At 57.2% G+C, this 26804-nt stretch overlaps 2 protein-coding genes across 3 annotated transcripts in view; one reads left to right on the top strand and one right to left on the bottom strand.

The window, feature by feature from the left end:
• Positions 1–24447, bottom strand: part of COL2A1 (collagen type II alpha 1 chain) — a 30876-nt gene extending 6429 nt beyond the window's left edge. Inside the window, exons 1-40 of one of the 2 annotated variants that reach the window (XM_059080407.2) lie at positions 24209–24293; positions 19826–20032; positions 18289–18305; positions 18046–18078; positions 17912–17944; positions 17760–17813; positions 17494–17595; positions 16427–16504; positions 15750–15794; positions 15590–15643; positions 14948–15001; positions 14122–14175; positions 13691–13744; positions 13509–13562; positions 13178–13222; positions 12573–12626; positions 10085–10129; positions 9549–9602; positions 8016–8114; positions 7650–7694; positions 7460–7558; positions 7241–7294; positions 6796–6903; positions 6331–6384; positions 6151–6249; positions 5946–5999; positions 5398–5496; positions 4950–5003; positions 4509–4562; positions 4115–4168; positions 3861–3914; positions 3574–3618; positions 3311–3409; positions 3002–3109; positions 2619–2672; positions 2274–2327; positions 1676–1729; positions 1279–1332; positions 876–983; positions 203–256 (exon numbers count right to left, since the gene is read on the bottom strand). In XM_059080407.2, coding sequence (XP_058936390.1) covers positions 203–256; positions 876–983; positions 1279–1332; positions 1676–1729; positions 2274–2327; positions 2619–2672; positions 3002–3109; positions 3311–3409; positions 3574–3618; positions 3861–3914; positions 4115–4168; positions 4509–4562; positions 4950–5003; positions 5398–5496; positions 5946–5999; positions 6151–6249; positions 6331–6384; positions 6796–6903; positions 7241–7294; positions 7460–7558; positions 7650–7694; positions 8016–8114; positions 9549–9602; positions 10085–10129; positions 12573–12626; positions 13178–13222; positions 13509–13562; positions 13691–13744; positions 14122–14175; positions 14948–15001; positions 15590–15643; positions 15750–15794; positions 16427–16504; positions 17494–17595; positions 17760–17813; positions 17912–17944; positions 18046–18078; positions 18289–18305; positions 19826–20032; positions 24209–24293 — 2679 coding nt within the window. Of the gene's footprint in view, positions 1–202; positions 257–875; positions 984–1278; positions 1333–1675; positions 1730–2273; positions 2328–2618; positions 2673–3001; positions 3110–3310; positions 3410–3573; positions 3619–3860; positions 3915–4114; positions 4169–4508; positions 4563–4949; positions 5004–5397; positions 5497–5945; positions 6000–6150; positions 6250–6330; positions 6385–6795; positions 6904–7240; positions 7295–7459; positions 7559–7649; positions 7695–8015; positions 8115–9548; positions 9603–10084; positions 10130–12572; positions 12627–13177; positions 13223–13508; positions 13563–13690; positions 13745–14121; positions 14176–14947; positions 15002–15589; positions 15644–15749; positions 15795–16426; positions 16505–17493; positions 17596–17759; positions 17814–17911; positions 17945–18045; positions 18079–18288; positions 18306–19825; positions 20033–24208 lie in introns of both variants that reach the window. The other variant, XM_059080408.2, reaches the window with a different exon arrangement.
• PFKM (phosphofructokinase, muscle) overlaps positions 1–26804 on the top strand; it is a 478771-nt gene that overhangs the window by 316805 nt on the left and 135162 nt on the right. The window lies entirely within an intron of this gene.

A 26804-nucleotide genomic window follows, 5' to 3' on the forward strand; every position in this document is an offset into this window, starting at 1 on the left:
GCGCTGTAGGGGCGCCCTCTCTCCCACCCGGCCGTGGGATGGGCTCTGTGTGGGAGGGGCTCGGGCTGAGAGGGGAGGAGGCAGAGTGGGGTCTCTGGGGCCAGGCCTCCTTTGTGAGGCCGGGGTGGGTGCGAGAGAAGCCACTGCCCCTACAGTGCCCTCCACCCGGCCCAGTGACGGTGGGAATGGGGGCCTCGCTCACCGGGGGGCCTTGAGCACCTCGGGCTCCTTTAGGACCAGTCACACCAGTAGGACCCTGGGGAGGAAGGAGGGAGACGGTGAGGCCCGGTCGCCCCAGGGGAGGGCTGTGGGCTTCTGGGTGTGGGTTCCTTCTGAGCCCCGACCGTGGACTCCCGAGAGCTAGGTTCTCAAAGACACAGCTTTGTCAGCACTAAAATCCCAGCCTGGAGAGGCTGTCACGGGTGGGCCTGCCACCCCGACCCATAGGAGACTCGTGTTCTAGGAGACCTCGGGGAGGGCAGGCCCATCAGGTGTCCTCAGAGCCAGTCCGAGGTCTCCCTGGCAGACTGGCCGCTCTGCCCCAGGCCATCTGTGCTCAGGGAGACCCAGAGGCTAGTACCCTGTGTCGGCCCCCAGCCACACATCCACACCCACACCCACACCCACGGCACTGAAAGCTGGCTTAGCTCCTCGAACCTTTACCCCTGAGCACAAATTCCTCCTCCCTGCAGCCTCCCCCTCCTGTGGCTGCAGCAGCAGGCTCTGGAGTCTGCTGCGTGGAGGGCCCTAAACACAGGCGGGCATCCCCAGGCCTCCTAGCCGCCTCTGCCTGCCCCGGCCCCTCTCCCGGCACCCAGCACGGCCTACCCTGTGGGATCGGTTGCCGGGGGTGGGGGGAGCTCAGCGTTACCCACCTGAGGCCCGGGAGCTCCAGAGGGGCCCTGAGGACCCGGGGCACCAGCGTCACCTTTCTGGCCAGACTCTCCTTGCTCGCCTTTAGCACCGGGCTGGCCGTCAGCACCCTGTCCCGGGAAGGAGGACGCCAGTGAGTGAGGGCAAACACTCGAGGTTCCTCCAAAGGGGCCAGAGACTGTGTGAGTGCGTGCGTCCACCCTGGGCCTGGACACCGAGTCTCAGGTAGGACTGTCACATCGGTGTGGAGATGTGGACAGAGAGGAGCCATTTCCCTCTTCTTCAAATCCTGTCGCTTCCCACCCCCGACCCCTGCAGGCGGGAAGGTGTCCTTGGGGAATGACTCAAGCTGGCCAGAGTGGAGGGCATGGGAGGGAGGGAGGGAGGGTGGACAGAGATACTCACAGGAGGACCGGCAAATCCAGCAGGCCCGGGGGGTCCAGTCTCTCCACGTTCACCCTGTGAGAGAAGAGGGCCGGGAGGGGTGGGGCTCAGCTGCCTGCTCTGTTCCCTCCTGTGAGCCCGGGGCCCGCTCTGGCCCAGCCTAGCCTACTGCACAGTAACCCCCAGAGAGAAGGGGGTCAGGAAGCTCCGTCCTAAATAAAGGGACCCAGGTCAGAAAGCCTCTCACAGTCAGAGGATCTGGGGACCTGAAGGCCCTCGACCCTGATCACATCATGGGGGGGGGGGACGTGCCTTCTCCCTTCCTTTCTCATCTCTCCTCCCACCCCCAGGCCCAGAGGGCAGGGTGGGGGCCGTGCCCAGGGGGCCTGCAGGGCCAGGCTCAGGGGCAGATACTCACCGGGGCACCTCGAGCACCAGCAGTTCCTGAAGGACCAGGAGGTCCAACTTCTCCCTAAAGTGGGCCGGCGGGGGGGTGGGGGTGGGGACAAAAGCCAAGGATGAGGGATGTGGGGTGAGAGGGGTGCCTTTCCAGAGCAAAGTGCATCGAGAGAGCCCTGACGGGGGACGGGGGCTCCGATCTCCCCTCCGACCCGCGGTATGGTCTCCCCTTGTTGCTTTGGCCAGACCTGCACCTACTCAGGGACTTTGCTGAAGACACCCATACCCCCATCCAACTGCTTCCCTCGGTGGTGCACACAGCCGTGACTTTGCCTCTAAGAAGAGCCCCCCACCCTCCACTCCTTGCAGCCGCTGCAGGGCAGGAGCCCCCCACCCTCCACTCCTTGCAGCCGCTGCAAGGCAGGAGCCCCCCACCCTCCACTCCTTGCAGCCGCTGCAGGGTAGGAGCCCCCCACCCTCCACTCCTTGCAGCCGCTGCAGGGCGGGAGGCCAACAGGTATCAAGCGAGGGGAAGAGAGAGCAGTTTTTGGCAGGAGATGAGAAGGAGATTGGATGGGGGAGGCGCGGCAGGGCCAGGAAAGGGATCCACGACTCACCTTCTCACCGTTGGCACCGGCCGGGCCAGGGGGGCCAATGGGGCCAGTCAGACCCTGGCAGGGAGAAGGCGGAGTGAGGGGCAGGGAGAGGCAGCCAGGGACGCGGAGCCCAACAGGGAGCCTGGAGACGCCGCACCCAGCGGACCCTGGTGTACCCTCCCATGGCCCCCCGAGCTCCCTCTCACCCTGGGGCCCCCACTTTTGACAGGGAAGCCCCTGTAGTTGCCCAGCCCACAAAACTGAGATAGAAGCAGAGGCCACGCTCACACGCCGCCCCTCTGTCCCCTGAGTGCATGAGGTCCCCTGCATCCATCCCCAGGGAGCCTGCAACCAGCACCCACTTACTCGTCCACCGTCCTTCCCGGGGGCTCCCTCGGGGCCTTTCTCACCAACGTCACCCTGTGGTATAGAGAAAAATGGGCCACCTCAGGGAGGCACTCCAAGATCCCCTTTGCCGGCTCAGTGCCCCCCCGAAAGGGGCTCCAGGCAGAGCTCAGAGCCTGGCCAAGAGGGGTTTGCTACAGTCTCAGGGTAGGTGACGAGGAGTTACAGAAGTGAGACTGAGGGAAGTGTCAGGGCAGGATGTCACTCAAGGTCAGACGGAGAGCCTGGGAGGGGTCTCCAAGTTCCTCAGGAGGGGGGAACCCTCACCCCCAGGTGCCGTGGGGAGCGGGAGGGAGTGTGGGGAAGCCCAGCCGTGGCGGAGGCGCACTCAGCCTGGCACTCACCCTGTCTCCCTTGGGCCCAGCGATGCCAGCTGCTCCTCTCTCACCGGGCATCCCCTGCAGACCTGGAGGGCCCTGAGCCCCAGGGGGGCCAGCTGGGCCAGCTGCACCCTGCGGTGGGAGAGGAATCTGTGGAGGGCAGCACTTCCACTGGGCGCCCCAGGCCCCAAGCCCCCTTTCCTTCCCTCCCTCCTCTGCTCAGACCCCTTTCTGTCTCATCCTCCATCCCTCCCTCCTTCCATCTTCATCCCCCCTGAGCCCCCTCCCCTTCCAGCCCAGAGGACCCCGGCCAGCAGGACCCGCCTCACTCACTTTGGGACCATCAGTGCCAGGAGTGCCAGGGAGGCCGCGGGGCCCCTGGAGGCCCTGGGACCCGGGAGAGCCACGTTCCCCTGGGAAACCTCGTTCACCCTGTGGCAGAGACACCAAGGAGCAGTCAGGCAAGAGAGATGGGGCGGAGGCCCAAAGAGAGAGGAGACCCAGGACAGCTGTGCTGGGATATGCACGGGCAGAACCACACGGGAGAGAGCAGGGGCCCAAGGAGGCCGCGCAGAAACAGCGGACGGGACACTCACCCTGGGACCCACGAGGCCGGGAGCTCCAGCTTCACCAGGAACGCCCTGAAGAACAAAGAAGGATGTGTGAGAGAGCAGAGGCTTTTCTGTCCCAGATCCTTGGCTGAGCTGCCCTCCCGCTGGGGGCTGAGCTCAGACTGTCCTCTGTAGAGAGCTGGGCAGGCAGGTCCTGGACATTCCCTGGCCTCATGGGGGCTCCTCGTGCCCCCTCCTGCCCTTGCCTCCTGGGCATGAGAATAGATCTTCCCACCTAAACAGGCTACAGGTTCAAAGAGCCCTAAACTCACCTGGTCACCTGGTTTTCCACCTTCACCTGGGGGACCGGGCGGGCCAGGAAGTCCCTAGAAGCCAAAGTGACTTAGTTAGGAAAGGAGTGCGTTGGCTGCCACGCCCTGCAGGGAGGCCAGCACAGTGCGAGAGCAGATGTAGGTGAGGGGGTTCAGGGAAGACTCATCCCCTGCTCCCCCTCAAGGGGGCACTGCTGCTGCCCCAGAGCCCTGCATGTGGACGGAGACTGAACAGGACTGATCCAGCCACCTACCTGGAACCCAGATGGCCCAGGAGCGCCCTGCTCGCCTCGTTCACCGGCAGGTCCCTGCAGAGGAAGACAGAGGCGAGCTGAGCCAGCCTCCAGAGAATCTGGGAGCCTCATCTGGGCCTAGAGGGGCCTGGAGCCGGCCCGCAGGAGGGCAGGCAACACCTTGCCTCACTGCCCAAGCAAGGTGTGCATGCCTCGCTGTTCTCCCGCCAGTGACCCGCACCTCTGACCACCCCGATGGGGTCCAGACTGCCTCCTGGGATGCCTTGCCTCAGCTCAGGCTGGGTCAGGTGTCCTGGGTCAGCCCAGATCCACAGCCGTCAGCTCCATGACTCCCCACCTCTACCCGCAAAGCTCCTGCCCACGGGCCACCTGGAGAGGCTGGGCAGGTACTTACAGCAGGTCCAGGGGGCCCTGCAGCTCCTGTCTCACCATCTTTGCCAGGGAGACCCTAGAGGGGAGAGAAAGGGATGATGTAGTGATACACTCTTCTTCAGTTCTACAGACCCCAGGACCAGGCAGGTGTACTATGTGGCCCAGAGTTTCTAGATGATCCCCCCGCCTGAACTCCATTTCCACACCTTCCCTTCCTGTCCTTCCCGGCCCCCTTCTTTCCCTCAGTCCTTCTCAGCATGGGAGCCTCCTCCATCTCTCTGGGCTGCTGTCAGCAACCAGATGTCTCCCCGTGCGACTCCCAGAGCAGCGCCCAGAGCAGCATGGGTTCAGCCACAGGAATCCACACTGCTAACTAGGGGTCCCAGAAGCATGCCAGAGGGATGCTCTCTCCTTGCAGGGGTCCAGCAAACGCTAAGGCATGGGCAGTGGGGAGGGTACTTACTCTCAGACCGGGAGCACCAGGCAGTCCTTTCTCACCAGCTTTGCCAGGCTCACCCTGGAAGAAAGAGTGCAGGGCCATAAGGTGGAGGGCTCTGGTGGGAGTGGGGGTACAGCCAGCTTGGGAGATTGGGGCTTGGGGTCACTGCCTCGTGGACAGCAAAGGCCAAAGCCAAGCGTCAGCCCCTCTCTTATGCTCAGAGGTGTGAACTGATAGCGCTGCCCCATGGATCAACGTCATGGCTGAGATGTCCCAAGGGCTCTAAAGAGCCCTGGGTTTCCCCCGATCACACGCACTCCTACGGGGCGTGGAGGTCCAAGCTGCCCAGGGTACCATGGGTCCTGCTCCTCATGGCCCTTGGGGTAACTCTATTCAGGGCCAGCCCTTTCCCCAGGGGCAGGGAGGTAGTGGCACCATATGGAAGGAAATGGAAGGGCAGGTGATTACTTACATTGGCGCCTTTGGGGCCAGGGAAACCCATGACACCAGGCTGCCCACGAGTCCCCTGCGAACCTGGAGGTCCAGGGCGACCATCTTCACCAGGGGCTCCCTGAAAGAGAGGACACCATTCTCAGAACATGGACGCTCGACCACATTTGTCCATCCAGTATCTACTAAGTGCCTACTACGTAGCAGGCTCGGGGCTGGGCACTGGCCAGACAGACAGCACGTGGGATTGACCAAGTTCGCAAACAACAGCCCACATCACACACAGGCCCCATCAGCTGCAAGGCACTCCTTCGCTTATAAGTTTTGTCCCTGAAAGTGCACATCATGCTTTGTCTTCCTCCAACAGAAGGCCCAAATGCACAAAGGGGTGGCATTTTCAGAACTCACAGCCACTGCACAGGCCACACCTGGCCCTAGTACCTACCATCTGTCCCCCACCCCAATTCTCAAAATTCACAGGCTGCCCCTATCCAACTCCTGTCTCTTTTTCCATCTGCCTCCCCGAGGATTTCCCCAACCCCTCCCAACGACCCCAGATGATGGACTTACAGAAGGACCAACTTTGCCTTGAGGACCAGCATCACCAGGGCGACCAGTGAGACCCTTTGTTTAGGAGAAAGAAGAGGATGGGTGTCAGGGCAGCCCCAGGACCTCCCAAACCTGGCAGCACAGGGGTGGAGGGACCAGGTAGGGCAGGGCATGAGGAGTCCACTCAAAGTCAGAAGCCCAGGACAAAAGCAGCTCTGCTACTTACCCGGGCTCCAGGGAGGCCAGGTTCTCCAGGACGGCCAGGGTCACCATTGGCTCCCTTGGGACCAGCAAGGCCATTGGGCCCTCGCTCTCCAGGGGCTCCCTACACAAGAGGAGGCAGGGGGTCAGCAGAAAGCCATTTGACCAGTGATGTGGGGACCCCAGCCCCTGTGGCCCAACTCACCTTGGGACCTGCCAGACCATCCTGACCTGGGAACCCACGGTTGCCAGGAGCGCCCTAGGAAGAAGTGGAGAGGAGAGGCTGTGAGTTACAGCGGCCCCTGACCCAACCGTGGCTGCAGAGAGCCTCGCCAGACCCCAGGGGGTCCATCCCATGAGCCCGCCAACCATAATTTCTGTGGCGCAGTAGCTACGGCCTGCAAGATTCTGAGAGATTAACTTCTTGGGCCTGTCCCCACCTTTCTGGGAAGGAGCTCCAACTATTTCATGCCATCCCGGGAGGCGGGGATGGGGGGTGGGGAGAGGCACAAAGAAGGAGAAGGTTCCCTATCCCCATGGTGGTGGGTGGAGAAAAGAGAAGTAGGACGTCTAGGAGGCCACAGACTCGGCAAAGACCCAGAGCCACAGGGACCGGACTTGCATCTCCAGGTCACACCCCAGTGAGCGTGGGGACCCCTGGCCCACTTACTCTCTCTCCAGGGGGACCAGCGGGCCCAACACCACCAGGCTCTCCACGGGCCCCTCTTTTGCCTTCTTCACCAGCAGGACCGGGGGCTCCTTGGGGACCAGAAGGGCCCTGAGAACCAGCGCAAAAGAGAAACAGGGTGAGTCTTCGCCAGGCCCTGGGGCGAACAGCGGCCTGGTGTGTGGAGGAAGTGGCCGTGACTATAGTTTCAGGGCCGGGGGAGCCTGGGAAGTGAGGCCACAGAGGATCAGCTGGGGGAGAGCAGAAGTGCCCCAGGGGGAAGAGAGAGGGTATAAAGTTCAAACTGGTCAAGCTGGTCAGGCCAACGATGGGAGCTGAAGCTGCAACAGCTTCTCAACCTTGTCACAGGGCCTGAGACGACCCGGATTAGGGGACAGAGCTCCTGCAGAGGTGGGTAGTGGGCCAGGGGTGATGGCCAGATACTCACCGGTTCTCCCTTGGGGCCTTGTTCGCCTTTGAAGCCAGCAATACCAGGCTCACCCTTAACAAAGGAGAAAGGCAGGTTCTCACACTCGGTTCTCTCCACGGCCCTGTCCCTACCCCGCGAAACCCTTCAAGGCGCCCCACCAAAGGACCTGGTGCGAGCGCAGGAAGGAGGGATGGTGGGTTTGACTCTGGGGCGCTTGGGGTTCATCCTGGATCTTACCGTTTGACCTTTCGGGCCCAGAGGACCAGTTGCACCTTGAGGGCCGGGTGGACCACGGGGCCCGGGGAAGCCGGGCGCACCAGCAATGCCAGGGGCACCCTATCAGCATGAGCAGAGAGAGAGGCATCAGGAGTGGGGCAAGGAGGGACTGACCCCACCGGGAGGTGCCAAGTCCAAGGGCGGCACTCACAGCAGATCCTTTAGCTCCAGGAATTCCATCAGATCCAGGGTTACCCTGAAAAAGGAGACTGTCATTATAAAATAAGCAGTGAAGAATAAACCCCAGCCATCTCCTAGCCCTCCAGGCCCCAGGTCCGGGGGCTGCAGCAGCAGCTGTCCATTCCAGGCATGGCCCTGCTGGACGTTTCAGGGGGAGGACGGGCAATGGAGGGAGACATGTCTCTAGAGATGGGCGGGGGGTGGGGGGGTGGCAGGCATTCAGCCAGAATGAAGGTTTCATGATTGAGATGCCATTTCCCTCATAGCTAAGCACAGAGTCAAGTGTGCCAAGGCCTCAGTCCCCAGACCCTTCAGGCAAAAGAGAAGCTACACTTACAGAGGCACCAGCCGGCCCGGGGGACCCAGGAGTACCAGGTTCACCGCGAGGACCTTGGGCCCCTTCAGGACCTCGAGCTCCGGTGGGGCCAGCTTCACCCTGGGAAGAGATGGGGAGGGATGGAGTGAGGGCAAGTCAGGGGGACAGAGACCTCGTGGGCCAGCAACAGTTCAGGGCAAGCTGCACACACGCACCAAAAAGCTGAGTCCTGCTCCTGAGCCCCTGGGTTCCCACATGGGCTGCCTGGCTGAGCTCGCTGCCCTGATGACTTCCTACGCCACCCACTCTACTCTCCCCCTGCCCCCTGTCCGGTGACGACCAGGAGCAAGCACACAGTTTCATGCCACAGCCTGGGCATCGTGCTCTTCCCGTCGGCACGGCTCAGAAAAGCCCAAGCTGGGGGACCCTGCCGGCCCAGTGTCGTGGGGATGAGGGACAGATGGCTGAGATGGGCCGGCACCTCTACCTCCCCTTCCCTACCTATTTCTCTTTTATCGAGGCTCTCAAACAGCTCAGCTCGGGGCACCACTTGGCTTGTATCTGGCTGATGTGTGACCCAGGCTCCAGGCCAAGCCTGTTTGAAGGGAGCCAGAAAACCAGGGCCAAAGCAAGCTGGGTCCAGCACCCCAACACTACTTTTCCCAAAATGGCCTCTGCTTTTACTTTCATTTTTTCCTGAAAGTTACAACTGGCTGCGATCTAGGCTCTCTGGACAGCGGAGTCCCTGGGGAGGACGGATGACCTGGAGGGAGGGCAGAGCCTCCTCAGGTTTCTTCTCAGAACATTCTTGCTTTACTTCTGTAATTATTATTTTCTAAAGGTCAGGCCCCCTCACCTTCCGCTGTCCCTCTTCACAATGGGTCTCCTTCACCCGGCTCCTGGGGCCTCAGACACTGTCTGGTTGCCATGGAAACCCCCAAGAGGGAAAAAGCAACCTGATGCCAGTGACCGCACGGAGGCTCCTTATTCATCTCCTGGCGGGCACCAGGAGAGAATTCCCAGGGACACACGCGCACTGGAATCCCTCCTGGGCCGCAGGGGCCTTTCCCTGAACTGGCTGGCCTCCCACTGGCCTCTGTTAATCGTTGGAAGAAGTCTATTAACACGGCTTGGGAGAGCCAAGGCCCCCAAATGAAGCAGCGGCGACAGGGAAGCGTGGAGCCATCTCTGAGCCCATTTCCCTCCAACTCTCTTCCGGGTCTAAGTCGGCTGAGCTTTGCCTTCTTCCCTTTGGTTCCTGGTCTTCTGCTCCCTCGCAGGTCTCAGGTGTCTCCCCACCTTTTTCTGCCTTGCCCCACTCTGATGCTGTAACTGTATCTCCAGCTTTTTATCATTCCATCTTACTTTCCCTTCCAGCTGGTGACTCTGCCCAGTGCCTGGCTTTTTCCTCGTTTCCGTGGAGAGCGGAGGGGGGGAGGGGGTGGGGGACACGCCTCCGAAGGGAAGGGGGCAGGGAAGGGGGTTCACCCAGGGGGCAGTCAGCAAGGGCTAAGGGGAAAGCGGGGTTCCTGACACAACGGGCGGGACACGCACCTTGGCACCAGGAGCACCGGGGAAGCCAGGACCGCCAGCAGGACCCACGGGACCCTGGAGGAAGCAAGTGGATGGAGAGGTGAATGCTGATTCGGGACAGACTCTCTCCAGCCTGCAGAGTGAGACCCGCCCCGCCCCCCACCTCCCACGCCTCACATGCCGTCCCACCTTTGTACCGATATTGCCCTACATCCATTGTGGCCGAAAGTCCCTGGGTGAAAAGTGTCCCCACTGCCGGTGTCCCCAAGCCTGGCTTCACAAGGCAAAGCAGGTTTCTGACTAAATACATGGTGAGAAGCAGGTGATTCTTTCACCTCCCTCTCTATCCCTCCTCAAGGAAACTACCGAAAGGGTGGCTGAGAAAAATGCCCTGCTGCTTCAAAGCTTGTTCAACATGCTCTTGCAGTCATGAAAAATTATTTCTCCTCCTTTCCAGTAGAAGCCAGAGCATGGCCTGGGTACTGAGTAAACACTGCAGCTTCATTGGGCTGCTGACCGGGACGCAGGTAGACCTGCCGGGGCTGAAGCAAACTTACCGGAGGCCCTGCGGGACCGGGTTGGCCATCGTTGCCCCGAGCGCCCTGCGAGCGAGAAGGAAGCAGCCACCGTCAGCGGCGCGCACACGTCCAGGCCACCCCCATGGTACCCCAGCGTGGAGCAGGAGGCTGGCAGGTCCTCCAAGGCGGCTGGGAGAGCCGGGAGGGCAGTGGGCTTGTTCTCAGCTTAACAAAGCCTGGGTAATTTTCCAGCTATTTCATCATTTCTTAAACTTCCGTTTAGACCCCAAGTATCCCTAACTTCAAGGCCGAGCGATCATGTAAAGATTCGGTGAACCCGGCCAAAGGAGAACGAAAGAGCCAAGCATCGACCCCGACCGAGTGCTTCCTGCCTGTCACAGCAGGAAGCACTCCCAGGACCGGGGTAACCTCCCTGGTTAAGGCTTGGTTAACTTCAGGATCTGCGCCCCGCCATCCTCCGACCCATAAAACCACCTGCTTCTATGGAAAACAGAGAAGCTGCAGGACATCTGCCAGCAGCCCAGGAAGAAGCTCTGTGATGGGGACAGGGCACCGGGCACAGCCCGAGGACCACATCTGCCCCAAGACTTCCTTCACAGAAAGGCAAGGCTGCCGGCATTTCCTCTACAGGCCTTGCCCTTTTGAGGGTTTTCTCCTGGGTTTGTGGTGAGCACCCCTAGTGCCTCTCTCAAGGCCCCTCAAGGCCCAGGGGACCGTGAGGCTAGGTGGAGCTGGGCCCGGCACCTGGTCCTTGGAGGACCCCGGCTGAGCCCCGTCTGCTTGCCTCGGCCTCTCCTCGGAAGCTGAAGAAGGATGCTTTAGGGGGAGCTCCTGTTTTAAAGAAGACTCAAATCTTCCTCCTGGCTATGGTTCATTTCTCCTGAGACTCTCCCCACTAGCATTAAACAGGCAAGCAAGAGAAGACTTAACAGAAGAAAATGTCACAGGGAACATGAAGCCTCAGCACTGGCCAGAGCCCCTTCTGGACTAGCCTGGCTGCTTCGAGAAGCACCCACCCTCCAGGGGTCAGCCAGAGGAGAGGCCTGGGCTGACCGTGAGTGAGGGGGAGCTGCAGTGCTGCCCGAGAGGCCAGAGCTGGGCGGGCATCCAGGGTTCCTCCTGCAGCAAGGCTGGGGATTGGGCACCATCTGGCCCAAGGTGGGGGACACGTGACCACGGCAGGCAGAGGCCAACCCAGCCCAGTCCCTGGCCAGGCCTTGAACCCTGGCCTGCGCTTGGAACTACGTGACGTTATCAATCTTCTATGCCCAATCCTGTGCACACCCTGCCAGCCTGACTACCACGGGGACAGGAATCTGCGAGGAGCGAGAAGCGGGGTCTACTGTGCCCGGGAAGGAGGGAAAACGGGGATGCAGCTCATCTGTGCCCCTCACGGAGTGTGGCCACCGTGTTCCCCACAAGCCAGGTCTTGACAACCTGCCGAAATGGCAGTGTTTCTCGGCAGGTCCAGAGCTCTCTAATCCCCTCACACAAAGCGACCCAGGGACAAGCCACTTCAACAGCTGTGGCTGACAAATGGGGGTCGAGGCTGCTTGGTATTTCACTGACCTGCTTTTGAGGGAAAGTTCTGCCAAAACAGATACATTATCTGGAAAGCAGTAAAACCGAGTGAAGCTGATTTACTTTGGCCGGTCCTGCAAGGACCCATGAGGAGGGGCCTCAGAGCTTGGGTGGCTGGGTGTGAAATCAACAAGAGAGCATATCTTTCTTAAACACAGCTTCCATCGCATCACTCGCCTGACCAGGCGCCCACAAGGGCTCTCGATTGCTAAGGGATCAGAGCTAAACACCTGCACCCTCCACCATGGCAAACTCCCGTGCTCTTAACTTCCCCCATTAACAAGAGACCACCAGAGTCTGAGGCTGCAAAGCATAGTTTGTCTTAAGCTATTTAACTGTTCGGTGCCTCGGTTTCTTCTCCTCTAAAATGGGGAGGACAATAGAATCTACCTCACAGGATATGAGGGAAGATTGGATGAGACTAAGCATCTCAGGTATTAAACAGAGGGAGTGCCCGTGAAGTGGTGGCCACTGGTATACCATAGTGTCACCAGCAGTGCACCAATGTCAAGTACGTGAGCTGACCCTGGACTGTTAATACTTTTCTAGGGCAGCATCTGAGCAACCAGAAAGAACAAAAAGGAGCACAGTACTCTAGCCAATTAAAGTCTGCCCATAAATTCGAACGGGATTGACAGGGAGCGGGTGGGGCTGTTGAGGGGATTACCTGAATAATCGAGGCTGGTTAAGGATACTCCTGCCCTTACCAGCCAGCCCTCCCCTGGCGCACTCCCAGTCCTCTGAGTGCAGACCCAGCCCGGGAATTTTTGACGGGCACACTAGAGTGAATCCTCACGGGAGGATGATACTCTCTACACCTCGCAGGGTTGTTTTGAGGGCCAGGCAGAATAACCCTAAATGCAAGTGCCTCGTAAACTTGAAAGTGCTGGACAGATGGTGGCTCTTGGTCTTGTCAATTACTCACCGCAGCGCCAGCAGGGCCAGTCCGTCCTCTCTCACCAGGCAGGCCACGGGGACCCTGGAACACACACCAGGACAGCACAAGCATGAGTTGACTCAAGGACACGCTTGCACCATCACTTAACCTGCAGGCCCTTCCTGGGTACCTGAGGGGAGGGAGCGTGCAGTGCCCAGGAGGCAGAGGTGTGGCTGCCCCTGACCTCACCTTCCTGATTCAGGAAGCTCCCGTCACCCCAGAGGTTCTCCTGCCATGGCAGAGCACACAGGTGCACCTGTTGTTACCTACCGGGAGCCCTGTTTGAGGCACATCTTGCTTCTCGCAATGGACGAGCTCCCCAAAATGATGAAAATAAACGAAATTTGTAAAAAATTGAAGCACACCTCAAGTGTGCTAACAGGGCTATTTCAAGGAAATGTTGGTGAAACCTTGACCAAATCATCTACTTGATACATTTTGCCTTTTGCTCATAATCCGATCAATCTACAAAACTGAGTATCTACTTTGCATAAAGGGAGCCATGGCACTTAGGGTGAAGCCACCTGCCGGACTTTAGAAGGTATCTGAAGCGTGTCTGGAGAGGCCCTTCCGGGGGCAATGCTGATACTCACCATTGGGCCTGGAGAACCGTTCTCTCCTGGGGAACCACTCTCACCCTGGAAAAAAAGAGACAGAGGGTCAGTGACTGGGAGCCCAGTGCTAGCCCCCAGACAACTCCCATGGAAGAAGCCGAAAGCTCTGGTCATCTCAGCTAGCGCTGACACCCCCAAAGTTTAGTTCTGTGAGGGGCAATTCCCAGAGCTCTCCAGAACTGCCGTCTGTACATTAGGATGTAGGTACTGGTTGTCCTAATCCAAGCTGTTCAGATGTCCTAACTCCACTGAGCTCAGTAGCACCTCCTCATTGTCCGTCCCCCATCCTCGTGTGCTTCTTGGTCCTTACCTTCACACCTGGAGCACCCGCTTCTCCCTTAGCACCGTCTAGACCTGGGTAACCCTACGGGACAAGAGGAGACATTCAATCGCACTTCTGGGGAAGCCAAATAGGGAGATTCATGTCCTCAAAAGCTTTTTTTCTCCCTTGGTCAATCCCTTCCTTCCAACACCCTCCCCCATGATACTTACTCTGTGACCTTTGACACCAGGAAGGCCCGGGGTTCCTGGGAAGCCGCGAGCACCCTGCAATCCAAAGAAGAGGTTCTCAGGGCACCAAGCAGAACCGGGTCAAGACTGCCCTGGGCTGCTACAGAGCCCTCAGAGCCAGGGAGCCGTGGAAGCCCAGCACTGGGACCACCTTTCAGCCAATCCCAGAATCCCCCTCACTGCGCCTCACCCCATCTTATGCAAAGTGGGTACGAACAACTGCCAGCCTCCCGGGGCCCATGCTAGGATCAGAGACGTGGTCATCAGCATGAAGGTGTGATGTACGGGGAGCCTGCTGGAATTTTAGGAGTGAGCTCACGGAACTGGATGAGCTGGGTGGAAGGCCACCGCCTTGGCTGCAAGGAGGGAGACTCTGGGAATGATGTTGGAGGCTGGGGAAGGTGGGGCCTTACCTGAGGACCAGGAAGGCCTCTCTCGCCAGGTTTTCCAGCCTTTCCAGCTTCACCCTGAAGGGAGAGAGATGAACCTCAGCTTCCTCAGAAGACACGTTAACACGGCTGGCACACTCCAGAACACCATCTCTCCTCCCAGCCCGCCATGCCTTTGCCCACCTGCTTCCTCATCTCCAACCCCCCTCCTTCAGGTCCCAGCCTTCCCCGAATGCCTTCCCTGGGTCTTCTCTCACACAGCTGCCTGTGCCCTGGGCAAGCTCCTCCACCCCCAACCCCACTGCCTCCAGCCTCCCCTGGTGGGCTCCCTGTCTCCTCTCATAGGCGCTGCTGACTGGCCTAGGGCCCCCTAACCTCCGAGCCTTTCACTGCCTAATGGGATTCACAAGTGCCAACTCTTGTCTCTTCCCTTTGTTTCCATCCCTTGCAGACATCCTGACTCAGGCTGAGCTTTTCCTAACTCATTTACAATTAAGATAATGTTGGGCTGTTGAGTGTCTCTTTCTTTGTTTTTCCTTCTCTATATCTTTCCCCTTGTGTTTTCCCTCTCCCTTCTCTCCTTCTCAATTTCCCTTCCAGGAGTTAATGATGTTTTAATTATTTCCCTTCCCAGTGGGTCCAAAGCAGTCCCCAAGGCAATTGCAAGCTAAGTTGCCAGTGGAAATATGGACATTAGGCGGAGTCCGAGCCTCTGACAGACCAGCTCTGCCCCTCAGGTTGCCTCCCCCTTGGGTCAAGCCAAGGGTGCCTCTGTATCACTGCCCAGCACCCCCTCTCTGGGCCCTTTCAAGGGAGGCGGCCAATTGTTTGACTCCTCAGAGGTACTCACATCATCACCAGGTTTTCCAGGGGGGCCAGAAGGACCGCGGGGACCCATGGGACCCTACGAATGAAATAAGAGAGTTTAAGAGGTGGTTGGGGGGGGTAAGACACCTAATCAGTGGACAAAATTTGGGGATTGTAGCTTTTGGAAGCTAGTTCCTCTATAAGGAAAAAATGATGGAAGAACCCTGGGACTTCCCTGGCTGTCCAGTGGTTCAGACTCCATGCTTCCAATGAAGGGGTTGCGGCTTCGCTCCCTGGTCGGGGAACTAAGATCCCGCATGCGGGCGTGCCGCGCGGCTTGGCCAAAATATTCAACTATACTCCAATTTAAAAAAAAAAAAAAGATGGAAGAACCCACTTTGTGCTGAGAGAGAGCAGAGGCACAGAGCATATCATAGTGGGAGGCAGTGGACAGCAAGGGCCAGGGGTGACCCAGAAAAAGGACTGAGATGACAGAGTCCTGCGAGGTTCTTGCCACATCTGGCTCTCTGTTCCCCCAGAGCTAACAGGGGACACCTGAGTTTCCTTTGAGCCCTCCACCGTGGAAAGTGCTGGGCAGAGCCCGGGAGGCGACAGGATCGGGGTCGGAGTGGTACATCATTGGAAGCTCCCCCGCAAGGAGGGCAGGGCCCACGGAGGTACTCACAGCAACGCCGGGTTCCCCAGGTTCACCAGGGTTGCCTTGAAATCCTTGAGGTCCCTAGAAAGTAAAGTGAGGACACCAGGTTGGGCCCCCCCAAACTGACATCAGAGAGCTTGAAAGCATCTGTGTCTCCACCTTCCAAAAGGAAAGGCCCAGTACTTACAGGAGCACCAGCAGGGCCTGGAGGTCCCCGAGGTCCCATGGGGCCCTGCATTGGAACAGAAAATGAGGAGCTTTACTGGAAATGCTTCACCCACAGGCTCCAGGGTGCCACCTCCTCCCAGCCAACAGCCCAGACAAAGGACAAGGAGTTACTCTGTGAGCAGGGGGCCTGCAGTGGCTGCTGCCTCTCATTTCCCACTCCCCTCGCAACAATCTATTTTTATTTATAGGTACCATTTGGACAGAGAAGCTGGCCTTGCTTTTCCCTGGACAGCAGCCATGTTTACTAAAGTCTGAGTTTCATTTAGCATGTGCCAAGTGGGAGCTGCAGGGCTGAGATTTCCTGCTGGAAGGCTTGTGGATGCTGGAGAACAGTGGCTGCTGTCTGCATTCTTCAGTTCTCATTCCAAGAGCAATAGCGACTGGCCTTCTCACAGATCAACCTATATGCCCCTCTCCATCCTCATTCTTCTCAGTCACTCCAGCGCATCATTAAAACTGGCATCCATCGCAGTTAAAACCCAAATGCTTTGGGTTAGCTAAATGGGAGGTTACGTAACTGTTGGGGAAGAGCTGCTCTAAGCAATTACCTGTAAAGTGAGGTTGTCAGAATCCCTGGCTCTGCTAAGGGCCACCTCCTGCCATTTTGGCTGCAAAGAACTGGTGTTTTTTTCTTACCATTGGTCCCTGCATTACTCCCAACTGGGCGCCACCAGCCTTCTCATCAAATCCTCCAGCCAACTGAGCAGCAAAGTTCTGCAAGTAAACCCAACAACATTAAAAGCTTGAGAGGCCCTGTGCTTTTCCTACTTGGCTAGGTAAGCTATATCTGGATAGAAAATACTCTATTTAGATAAATTCAAATTGTTGGAGACTAACCTAGCATTGATCTGAATTACTAATGATTCCTGAACAATAGTTTTGGAAATGGGTTATTAGATGACAGTGGCATAGTCATTTCCCTGGGAGATGAAGTGTTATTTGGAAGAGTATCCATTACTTGCATTTCATTTTATAAGTTTTTAAAAACTTTTGTAAAATATTAAATACATTATTTAACATAAATTGAGAAATATAACGAAAAATATCACTTTTAAAGTTTCTTTTTTTCTTTTCCAAGACTTTAACGCCCAGCAAAAGACTAAAATGAACAGTCTTGAAATATCTTAGCAGGGGATGTAGTAGGCATCTATGAGCTATTCAAGTTTAAAAATTTAAATCATAGCAAACATCAAAATGGCAAACCTGCAAAAACTGGGCAATAATATAATTTGTTGACTGGTTTGATTCCAAAAATGACTTTGGCCACACACCTTCACTCGGTGGGGCTCTTTCATGAGAATAAATAATTGCTTGGAATGTACTTGGCAAAGATGAAGCTTCAATGTCTTCCAAGGACAGTGGTCACTCTTCTTCCAGGGAACTACAAGTGCCCAGTCATCCTCTCCCCCAAGCCCCACCCCCACCCCCAAGAATCAGCCACACAAGTACAGACGCCAGGAAGCCAGGTACATGAAGACTTGCTTTGCAGAAACCCAATGAGTGAAAAGAGTCACCCCTTAGCGCCACAGTCTCATGCCTACTATGTGATTCCACTAAATTATAGGCCTGGGGGAGAAGCCCATGGACAGGCTGTGTACACACTGCTGGCAGCCCTGGGGGCCATCCAGGTGAGTGTGGCTAACAGTTTAGAAGCCACGTTTCTGGAGGGACGGCCTGAAGGAAGGGGACATGAGGATACTTACTCCACCAAGACCAGGGGGGCCAGGGGGGCCAGGAGGGCCAGGGGGGCCAGGGTTTCCAGGGGTCCCAGGCTCTCCATCTCTGCCACGAGGTCCAGGAGCACCCTTGGCAGAAAGAGAAAAAGGCCCCAATGAGGAGCAGTGTTTATGCAAGAACCATCTGTCTACAGGCTGCCCTTGAGGAGGTAGGTAGTCAGTCATTTGGGGAGGGGGAGCTTGGAGAACCTTGGCGGCCCACAAGGGTCAGACAGCATTGTTTCTCTACTCACTTTTTCACCTTTGTCACCACGATCACCTCTGGGTCCTTGTTCACCTGCAGGCCCCTGAAAATGAAGAAAATATTGAGATGACAGCAAGACCAGGGGCCTGCAGTTCAGTAACTCAAGGAAGACACGGAGGAAGGGGTTTCTCCCTTTCTTACCTGAGGCCCAGGAGGTCCTTTGGGTCCTACAATCTGTGATAGAGAGACCCACAGGATGGCAAGTTAGAGGGAACCTCAAGGAAATGACCCAGTTAGAGCAGTAGATGCAGCATGGGTGTATAGTGCGTACTTACATCCTTGATGTCTCCAGGTTCTCCTTTCTGTCCCTGAAACATGAAACACTTGTCAGGATTGAGCCAAGCAAGCCCACCAAGCCCCAAGCATAAAACCTTGCCCAGGAGCCCTTGCATCGAGATGCCCTCTGAAACATATCCCTGTTGATGTCTAAAGACCACAGGCTGAATGAGCATAGCACTGCTTCTAAAGAAGGAAATATAAAGGCAAATGAAAGAGCAAAAAACAACAAAAATCCTCACCTTGGGTCCTGGTTGCCCTGCAAATGGAAAAAATAGAGAAGGAAAATGTAAGATTCATGAGATGGATACGTACAACTTCTTGTCACTTAGACACTCTTTAACGGATCAAACAAAGAAAGGGACACAACCAGGGAAGGAGGCAGCTTCCTAGTACTCCACTGAACCCCTCTGTTGGGGTGTTAGGGTCACTGGGGTCCTGGAGTTGCTGAGGTCCCATGAGGAATGGGGATGGTCCAGACTTTGTTATTCAAAAGGCAGTCAGCATGCACAAGAATGGAGCAGGGGTGGTACAAAGAGAAAATGAAGAATTCAAGATCTAATCAGCCGCCAAGAAAGCAAGCACCCAAAACTGAGAAACTGAGAGGTTCAGTCTCTTCTCTTCCTCACAGGTTAAGAAGCCCCTCCGTAGCCCAAGTGCCACCCCCCACCAACCTCCTCCACCCTAGAAGAAGAGTTAGGTAGTTGGAAAGGTCTTACATTCAAGCTGGATCTCCATGAAGCAAGCACAAAAAAAAAACCAGCAGAGCATAGGAGTTACAGAGGGCACTGGAGCCAGTGCCACCCCGAGTCAATAACCCCTTCCCCCTTTGTAGCAGCGAAGCAGTAAAGGTGATCAACGCTTCACTCACACAGGTCCCCTCAGAAATGATCTGGGAATCTGGACCATCAAAGCAGCTTCCCCAAGCAGCTTTCCAGGGTGGGTGAAGTGTTAAGGAAAGGCAACTGCTCGCTTCCCTTTCAATTGTCTTCTCTACTTGAGCAGGAAGGGAAAAGTGAGGGCCACCCAAGAGGCCTAGATGTGTATCCCCAGCCACCCTACAGGGAGATAGGGCATGTGTTGCAGAGCTGAGGAGGGGTCACCTGCACGCCCACCAGCCCCGGCTCCAGCTGGGAGTTAACAACCCAGCAGAGTGCAGGCACACGGGGCTCTGTCCCAGCCCCATCTCCGCCCTTCACCACTAGAACTCCCAGACCGCAGCTCCTCCTTCTCCTAGGAACTTGCTTCTTAACTGGCAGTCAACGCCAACAGAGGCAAAACCAAAAGGAAACTACCACCAGTGTTCCATATTTCCAGAAGGGGGCCTGCCCTCTCTGTCTGCCCGCGCTGGCCAGCAGAGCTCGCTCCACACTGAAGACCATACATTTGAGGCCTTCTACAGAGAAGCCAAGGTGTGGGTACTGGAGGAGGAGTTAGTCTGTGGTTTGGCCGGAAGGAGCACTGGATCTCCACGGTGGCTCTAGGGATCTGCAGAGGTGATTCCAGTGAGGATACTTGTGTGCAATGACCTCTGTCCTCCGTGTCTTGGAAGCGTATTTTTTGGAGCTGTTGGGTGAGGAAGGACCCCTCTAAGTGTGTCAGGCTCCCTCAGGGTCAACCTGAAAGCGAGAAATGGCCTTTCCTTTCAGCCTCAGCTGCTGGGGTCCCATGGATAACCAGCCCCTCTGCTTCACAGAGATGATCGGCATCCATGGCAGGGCATTTGCTGCCCCTGCAAGTAATTTATTTATGTGGAAGAGGAAATAAATAAATTACGACCACTGGCAGGGGTGAGGTCAGTTGAGCAGACGGGGCAGCACTCTCCGAAGGGGGTCTCGGGGCTGAGGCAGTCTTTCATGTCTTCACAGATTATGTCGTCGCAGAGGACAGTCCCAGTGTCACAGACACAGATCCGGCAGGGCTCGGGCTTCCACACATCCTTATCGTTATACCTCTGCCCGTCCTGCACACAGCTGCCAGCCTTCTCTGCACCGGGGGTGGGGCAGGGGAAGCAGACGGCCAAGGGAAGGAGGGGGTGAGGAGCCAGAAGGGAAAAAGAGAAAGAGGTTGCAAGTCAACTTGACATCATTCAAATGCTCGAGAAGGTGGGCTCGGGCCACTCGAACACAGAGAACTCGAAAACGATTTTTCTAAGACATCACTCATTCTTCCACGGACTCGGCAAACATTTGTTGTGTGCCTTGCACTCTGCTGTCTATTCACCAGTGGAAATCCTGACCCAGCAGGGAAGGCGAGGGGGACTGACTGTGCCGTACAGTCTTCATGCATCTAGCACGGGGGTGGGGGGGGCGGGGGGGCCCTGATGATGTGGAGGTCAGGGGCAACTGATAGTGGGAGCAGGAGGACAGGAGCCTCTGAATGGGAACTCAGGACTGTAAAGACACAGGGGAGGGGGACATGGAGAGATGCCCCCACCTGCCCACCCCCAGCACAGGAGCAGAGGCCTTCTTTTTCCTGCCTTCCTCTAGGAATTATGGAATTTGCTAAATACAACTGACAGCCAAAATTTAGAAGGCACGCAGAAAATCCTACTCACGAAAATGAGACTCTGCGAAGAGCCAGGCTCCAAAAGTGATACACGGGGGTGGGGTGTGTGTGAAAGGAGGAGCTGTTACAATTAGGGTCTTCTTCCATTCTTTAAATCATATTAGGATTAGGACCAATTGGGGGAGGGGCATAGGCCCAGTTAAACAATACACCTGGGACCCAAGGGTATAACCAAATGCCCTGGGAGGCAAGCAGGGCCAAAGAAGCCCGCCCCGCTGCCGGCGCTGACCTCCAGCTGTAGCCCTCTCGGGAGAGACCCTGCTTCCATCTGAAGACAACAGCCCAGCTTGAGGAAGGGGGGCGTGGAGGGGGGCTTTGAATGCCTGGTCCGGGCTAAGATTAGCCAGTCCAGGCCTGGCCTCCTCCAGGAACGCAGACCAAGAACGGCATGCACTAGTCCCTCTCCACAAGCGGCCTGCCCTCCGGAATTCGCCCTGCAAACGAAGCCTGTGCTGACAAGAGCGCCCCGGAGAGCGCCAAGCGCAGCAGAGCCCGTGCCACGTGCCGAGGAGCGCCCAGTGCTGTTTTTCTCATCAAACTCCCCAAAGCCCTGGCGACTGCGGGGGTTGAATAATAGGAAAGGGCCACAAACCAGGTGGGCGGAGAGAAAAACGGCCCGCCCCCTGCTCTTTAAGGAGACTGAAAGATAAATCTTTCTGTCTTTTTTTTTTTTTTTCCTCTAGAAAAACTCCACCCAGCCTTTAGGCGAGATGATCACGGGGAGGGAGCCTAGGGTATATACAGCCGTTGAGGGGCACACGCACCGCTATAAAGAGGTGGAGCTGTAGAAAGCGAGCGGCGGGGAACGACTGAGGAAGAACCCCCACACACACACACACACCTCACCCAAGAGGGGCCGTGGGAGAAGAGAGTAAAGTGCTGGGAGAGCGGGGTGCACCCTGAAGGCGTATCCCATTTCCCTCGGAAGGGTGGCCGGGGATGAGCGGGCGCAGGGGCGGGGCCGCAGCGCTGGGCGTGAGAGCCGTCGGCTGACTCTTTGTAGCTGCGGCTCTGGACACGGCTCGCCCACAGACACTGGGAGGGTGAAAAGTGGGATTAAATGACTGCCCCAGAAAGGAGCCAGCGCCGTAACCGGATCCCCTAGGTGTGGACGGAGGAGCCCAGCGCCACCATAATTGCTGTTCGAAACGGCTGCCGATAGCATCCCGGCGCGCCTGATCGGGTTCCCCTCATTACCGCAGCGCCACATAAGTGATTCTTTGTAGCAGGCCAATTAAAAAGTTACCTCTTTCGGGGAACTGTTTTGCTTCGCAGCCGCTTTGCGCGGGGCTGGAGCCCGGGAGGTGTCGGCGGGCGGGTACAGGGGAGCATTGTGGGAGAGGGGGTCGGGGAGTCCTGGGGAACCCACCGGACCTCGTCTCTCATGAATGCGGCTTTTCTCGAGTGCACACAGAGCCCGATTCACAGGTCTCCGCAAGGAACCAGTTTAAATAAATACGGGCAGCGTTTCAGCCCCATCTGGAAGCCATCGCTGCCAATCTCCCAACGCAAACAAGCCTCACAATGGAGGATTGAGGTCTCTCCCCTGAGCCGAGGGGCACATTCAGAGGCGAGGGCTGTGAAATGCAGATGTGGGTCAAAGACGCCGCAGCCAATAAGTTTCTCAAACTTGTGGAAAGATGGGGAGGAGGGGCGTGCCAGAGTTCTAGGTTTCTGACATTCCTGATGTCCACGCAGACTGCGTCTTTCCCCACGTCACGTCTTTGGGTCCGCCGACCCAGGGGAGGGGGATACGGAGCCGGGATGCGCCAGGGCGCAGTCAGCGGCTCCAAAGCACTCCCCCTGGGGCGGAGGAGGAACGACTGGAAGATTTGGGCCCAAGAAACTGTGGAATTCACTACCTCCTAGGAAGGTTGTGGCGCTGAGACGCTCTGCCACTTAAATGAGAGCCTCTAATACCAGATGGAGAATTGGGGAATTATTTTAGAGTCACCTAGATAATTCCACTGCGCACTGAGGCAGAGGTCAGTCAAGAAGACAGTTTTGTGAGTGTGTACATGCAAATTTAGGACAAATATATAGTCAGTCCGAGCTGGGGCCACTTATAGACGCACCGTATTCCAACAAGTACCCGGGAGTGGGCCTCCAGCTTAATGCACCATCGACCGCCTGGCCAAAATCTCCTGCCCGGAGCTCCTTGAAGCTGCACCGCGGGCCCCAGTCCTGACCCTGTCCCGGTCAACCAGCCTAATGAACGGAAAGTCCTTCTGGGTCCGCAGCCTTCTAAACTGTGTCTGGAGGTAGCCTAGTGGCAGATGAGACTGCAGACAGCCTCGTCGGCAGACGGACTTTGATTTCCATTACTCCCCCCACCAAAAAATTTCCCCTGCGATTGATTTACAATCTGTGACATACAAAGAGAGGGCTGGAATCCCAGCCGTCGGAAACGTGCCCAAACACGTGGGAAAAAAATAACTTCTCTACCTAATACACTTTCCAGGCTTCATTTGTCCTAAATATAATCCCAGACAGTGGGACTTCACCAAAGGAGGCGATGGAAAGGTGGGGTTCGAACCGCCTTTGGACCAGACTGTAAAACTGCCATCTCTAACTATATTCGGTTGAAATTGTTATAGCAATCGACCAACAGTGTCTCCCTCCTCTGCTACACACACACACACACACACGGCACACGGTTGAAATTGTTATAGCAATCGACCAACCGTGTCTCCCTCCTCTGCTACACACACACACACACACACACACACACACACACACACACACACACACACACACACACACACACACACACACCTGGCAGAGCCTCGGTTAGTTCCAGAAACTTTTAGAAAAGTAACTCATTGTAGTACCTGGGCGGGGGTGGGGGTGTTACGGGGGAAGATGGCGGGGAGGGGGCGCTATTTTCCTGGGCGTTTGAAAAGCACAGTCTGGTTGGAATGTTATCGCCTTTCAGATGGCCTATCCTACGGGAAGTTTCTGTATCCTTTAGAGGCAAGGGGAAAGCCGAGATGCGAAGAGGGCTGCACTTTGCTCCTGGCCCAGCCGTGAGGGGGAGGAAACCCGCGAGAGGCGCTGAGGTCTCAGAGTGTCTCTCCGAAGCCCTTCTTTGTGGCCTCGGATTTCAGCCCACCAGTTTCAGAGCATCTCCTTTGTCTAACTTCCCTTTGAACCCCCAGGCACCAACCCCTGGACACTACTGGGCCGTCAACCCCTTGGCGCTTGCTCGCTCCTTTGCTAGCGCTCTTTCTCTCCTACTTTCCCTAAGCTCGATGGGCCGCAACCTGTTTTGCTGAACTCTGAGTGCTTCGGGAAGCCAAGTGGTGTGCATGTGCGCCTAATTATCAAAGCTGGTGGGAAAGAGCGCGCTTGAAATCCGTGCGCAAACCTCGGACCCGACGCTTGGCTTGTTTAGTATTCCTTTGCAACGCAGGGACCCGCAAATGCCTCCAACCACGACCGGCACGGAGGACGCTCGGCCAGAGCCCCTGACTTGCAGAACTCCGCTCGATGAGCTTCTGAGCATCCGCAGGCTCCAGAGCGCGAGAGGGCCAGGGAAGAGGATGCGGAGGGACGGCACAGAAGGGTGGCAGGCAGGGGCTGCGGGCAACTTACGGACATCCTGGCCGTGACACCGAAGGACAGCGGCGACGAGAAGCGTCAGCAGCACCAGCGTCTGGGGAGCCCCGAGGCGGCTCATGGCTCACGCGGGGCCTGGCGGAGCCGGGCCCGGGCGGAGCTCAGCGAGGCGGCAGGAGCACGGCGTAGGTCCGGGTCTCTACCGCGCCCTCATGCAGGAGGCCCTCGGAGCAGGAGGAGGAGGCAGGAGACCCGGCAGCCCAGCAGCGCTCTGCGTCTTCTCTCCGCCGCGGCGCCCGTTATATGCGCCCGGCCCTACTCGAGGCTGGAGAACTCGCCCAAACCGCGGGCCGCCCCCGGCCCCCTGCGGGGTTGTAACCTGAGACCCCGCCCCCGGAGCCCGCCCGGGCCCAGCCAGAGCCCGCACCTGCCCGGGCCGGACCCCCCTCTCCGCTAGCCCTGCTTCCCGCCCCCCACCCCTAGTGTGCCGAGTGGCCTGATCGGGCGGGGCGCAGAGACGGCCCCTGTACTCCCCTCCACCCGGGGCTGCGGCGCTGCCCTCTCCGACCACAGGCGGGAAGGGGGGCCTCCGGCCCCTCCCCTCGGAGTTCTGCCCGGATTGGAGGGGCGGGGGGTGTTTGCAGAGGCGCAGGCTGCGAGCCCTAGACCGTGGACGGAAAAGACTTGGGAGGGAGGAGGGGAAGCGGTAGAAAGGAGCAGCGGGGGAGGGAGAGAGGGGGCATCGCGTTGGGACCTTGGGCGGGAGGCGAGGGGAAGGGCGCAGGGGGAGCCCACGAAGTAACTGGAGCCATAAATCTTGGAGACTGGCAAGCAGGGCCAAGTTTGGGGGCGTCGTCCCGACCTATCTTCTAGCAGCCTCTCGGGGCACCTGGCCCCTGGGCTCCCACCTGGAGGTTCAGAACGACAGCCCCCCCAACCCCTCCCCCATCCAACTATGCTATGAATGAGCCTCGTCTGGAACCTCAGCAGGCGTTGACCCGAGCCGAGCGCCAGGAAAGGGGCCGGTGTGTTACAGCACAGAGGGAGACCTGTGTGACGGTGTGGAGGGCGGCTTCCGACCCCGGGGAGGGGGCTCGAGGAGACATAGAGGGCCGAGGGAGGCGAGACTAAACCGTGCGCGCGGCCTAGGTGGGGGACTGTCTAGTTCCAGGCTCAAACTCGGTGTCTGCTCTTCCTGGCCGGGGTCCGGGAGTCCTGGGGCGGGGGGGAAGTGGGTGCTGCCGGCCGGGGTTGAGCAGCTCTGGCCAGGGACGGTGGGCCATTACTGTAGCCCTGGCCAGGGAGGGAGGAGGCTGCTCCAGCTGGACGGAGTTCTGTGAGCCAGAGGAGAAGCCAGAATTCCCTAGGTGGCCCCCTGGCCCTCACTTCCCACCTCATCTCACCTTCCCCGGTGAACGCCCTTCTGGCATCTTGGCCCGAATGCTGCCTTGGAGAAGGGCTCAGCTGTGCTATTCTCTTGGCTCCAGGTGTCTCCATTAATACCAGGGAGGAAAAGCCCCCAAACAGACCTTCTTCCTCTGGACGGTTTTCTATCCCTGATGATTGTAAGGGCCCCCCACCAAAGAACTTTAGGCAAAAAGGCAAACTTTAATGCAACTCAGAATTTGGAGTTTGACTTAACCAGAAATCCCCTCCCCAGTGGTGGGGTTTCTGCAACGCTTTCCTCCTTGAAGCTGAAGGAGCTTAGGAGCTGCTTCTCCACTCAGGCCTCAGTCTTCACAGGAGGCTCTGGGGTTCTCCTCCCTCTCTCCACCCACCTTGGGCTCCGAAGCTTCTCGGAGTAGAGCCCTGAATTCCAAGAGTGCAGAGTTTAACTTCAGTGCAAGTGTGCTGGCTCAAGAGTGAAGGAACTTGCATTGTTTAAAGAAATACCTCCACGCTTTGTCTACTCTGGATGGAGGTGGGTGAAGGATTAAAGCACTGGTTCCAACTTCTCCTCTACCTGCCATGGGCCTTCCTTGGCTATTTTCCCATCCTCCTGTTCAAGACCTTGCATTAAGCTCTGAGCCTTTCCCCAGCCCCAGCTGGGAGAAGGCCAGTCTCACCCCCTGAGGTGTCCCATGCCCTGCTTGGAGCAATGGGTCCTATCTTCTCCACCTGGAAGGTAGAATGACCAAATCTCACGCATTATTCAAGACCCCCTATGTTTACGCCCCTCTGAGAGCCTTCTCTGATATCTCTAGAATGCAATGTCTCCCTGCCTTTCTGAATCCCTCTGGCACTTATAGCCTGTATCCACAACTATAGTCTAAGCTACATACTTTTTTGTGTGGTTTTCATTCTCTCCTCCCCCCGTATTCATTGGTCTTATCTTACTAATGAGCCTAGAAGCTCCTTGGGGACAAGCACAGTTGCCTAGCACAATTTTAGGACATAGGAGGATTTTTTTTTTTTTTGACATCGGAGGATTTAAGAAAGCCCGTGTGGACTGCTGCATTTAGATGCAAAATATGATTTATTTTCTGATACAAACAATACATATTTTCTGATACAAGCAAATCTAGGCATTTATACAACTGACCTCAAATACAAGTGGCTATAAAAGTTCAACCAAAGAAAGAGTTTGGGTGAAAACACTAAAATAGATGAAAAAATTGAAGCCTATTTCAAA

The sequence above is a fragment of the Kogia breviceps genome, chromosome 12, assembly GCF_026419965.1.
Source record: "Kogia breviceps isolate mKogBre1 chromosome 12, mKogBre1 haplotype 1, whole genome shotgun sequence".
NCBI classification, from domain to species: Eukaryota; Metazoa; Chordata; class Mammalia; order Artiodactyla; family Physeteridae; genus Kogia; species Kogia breviceps.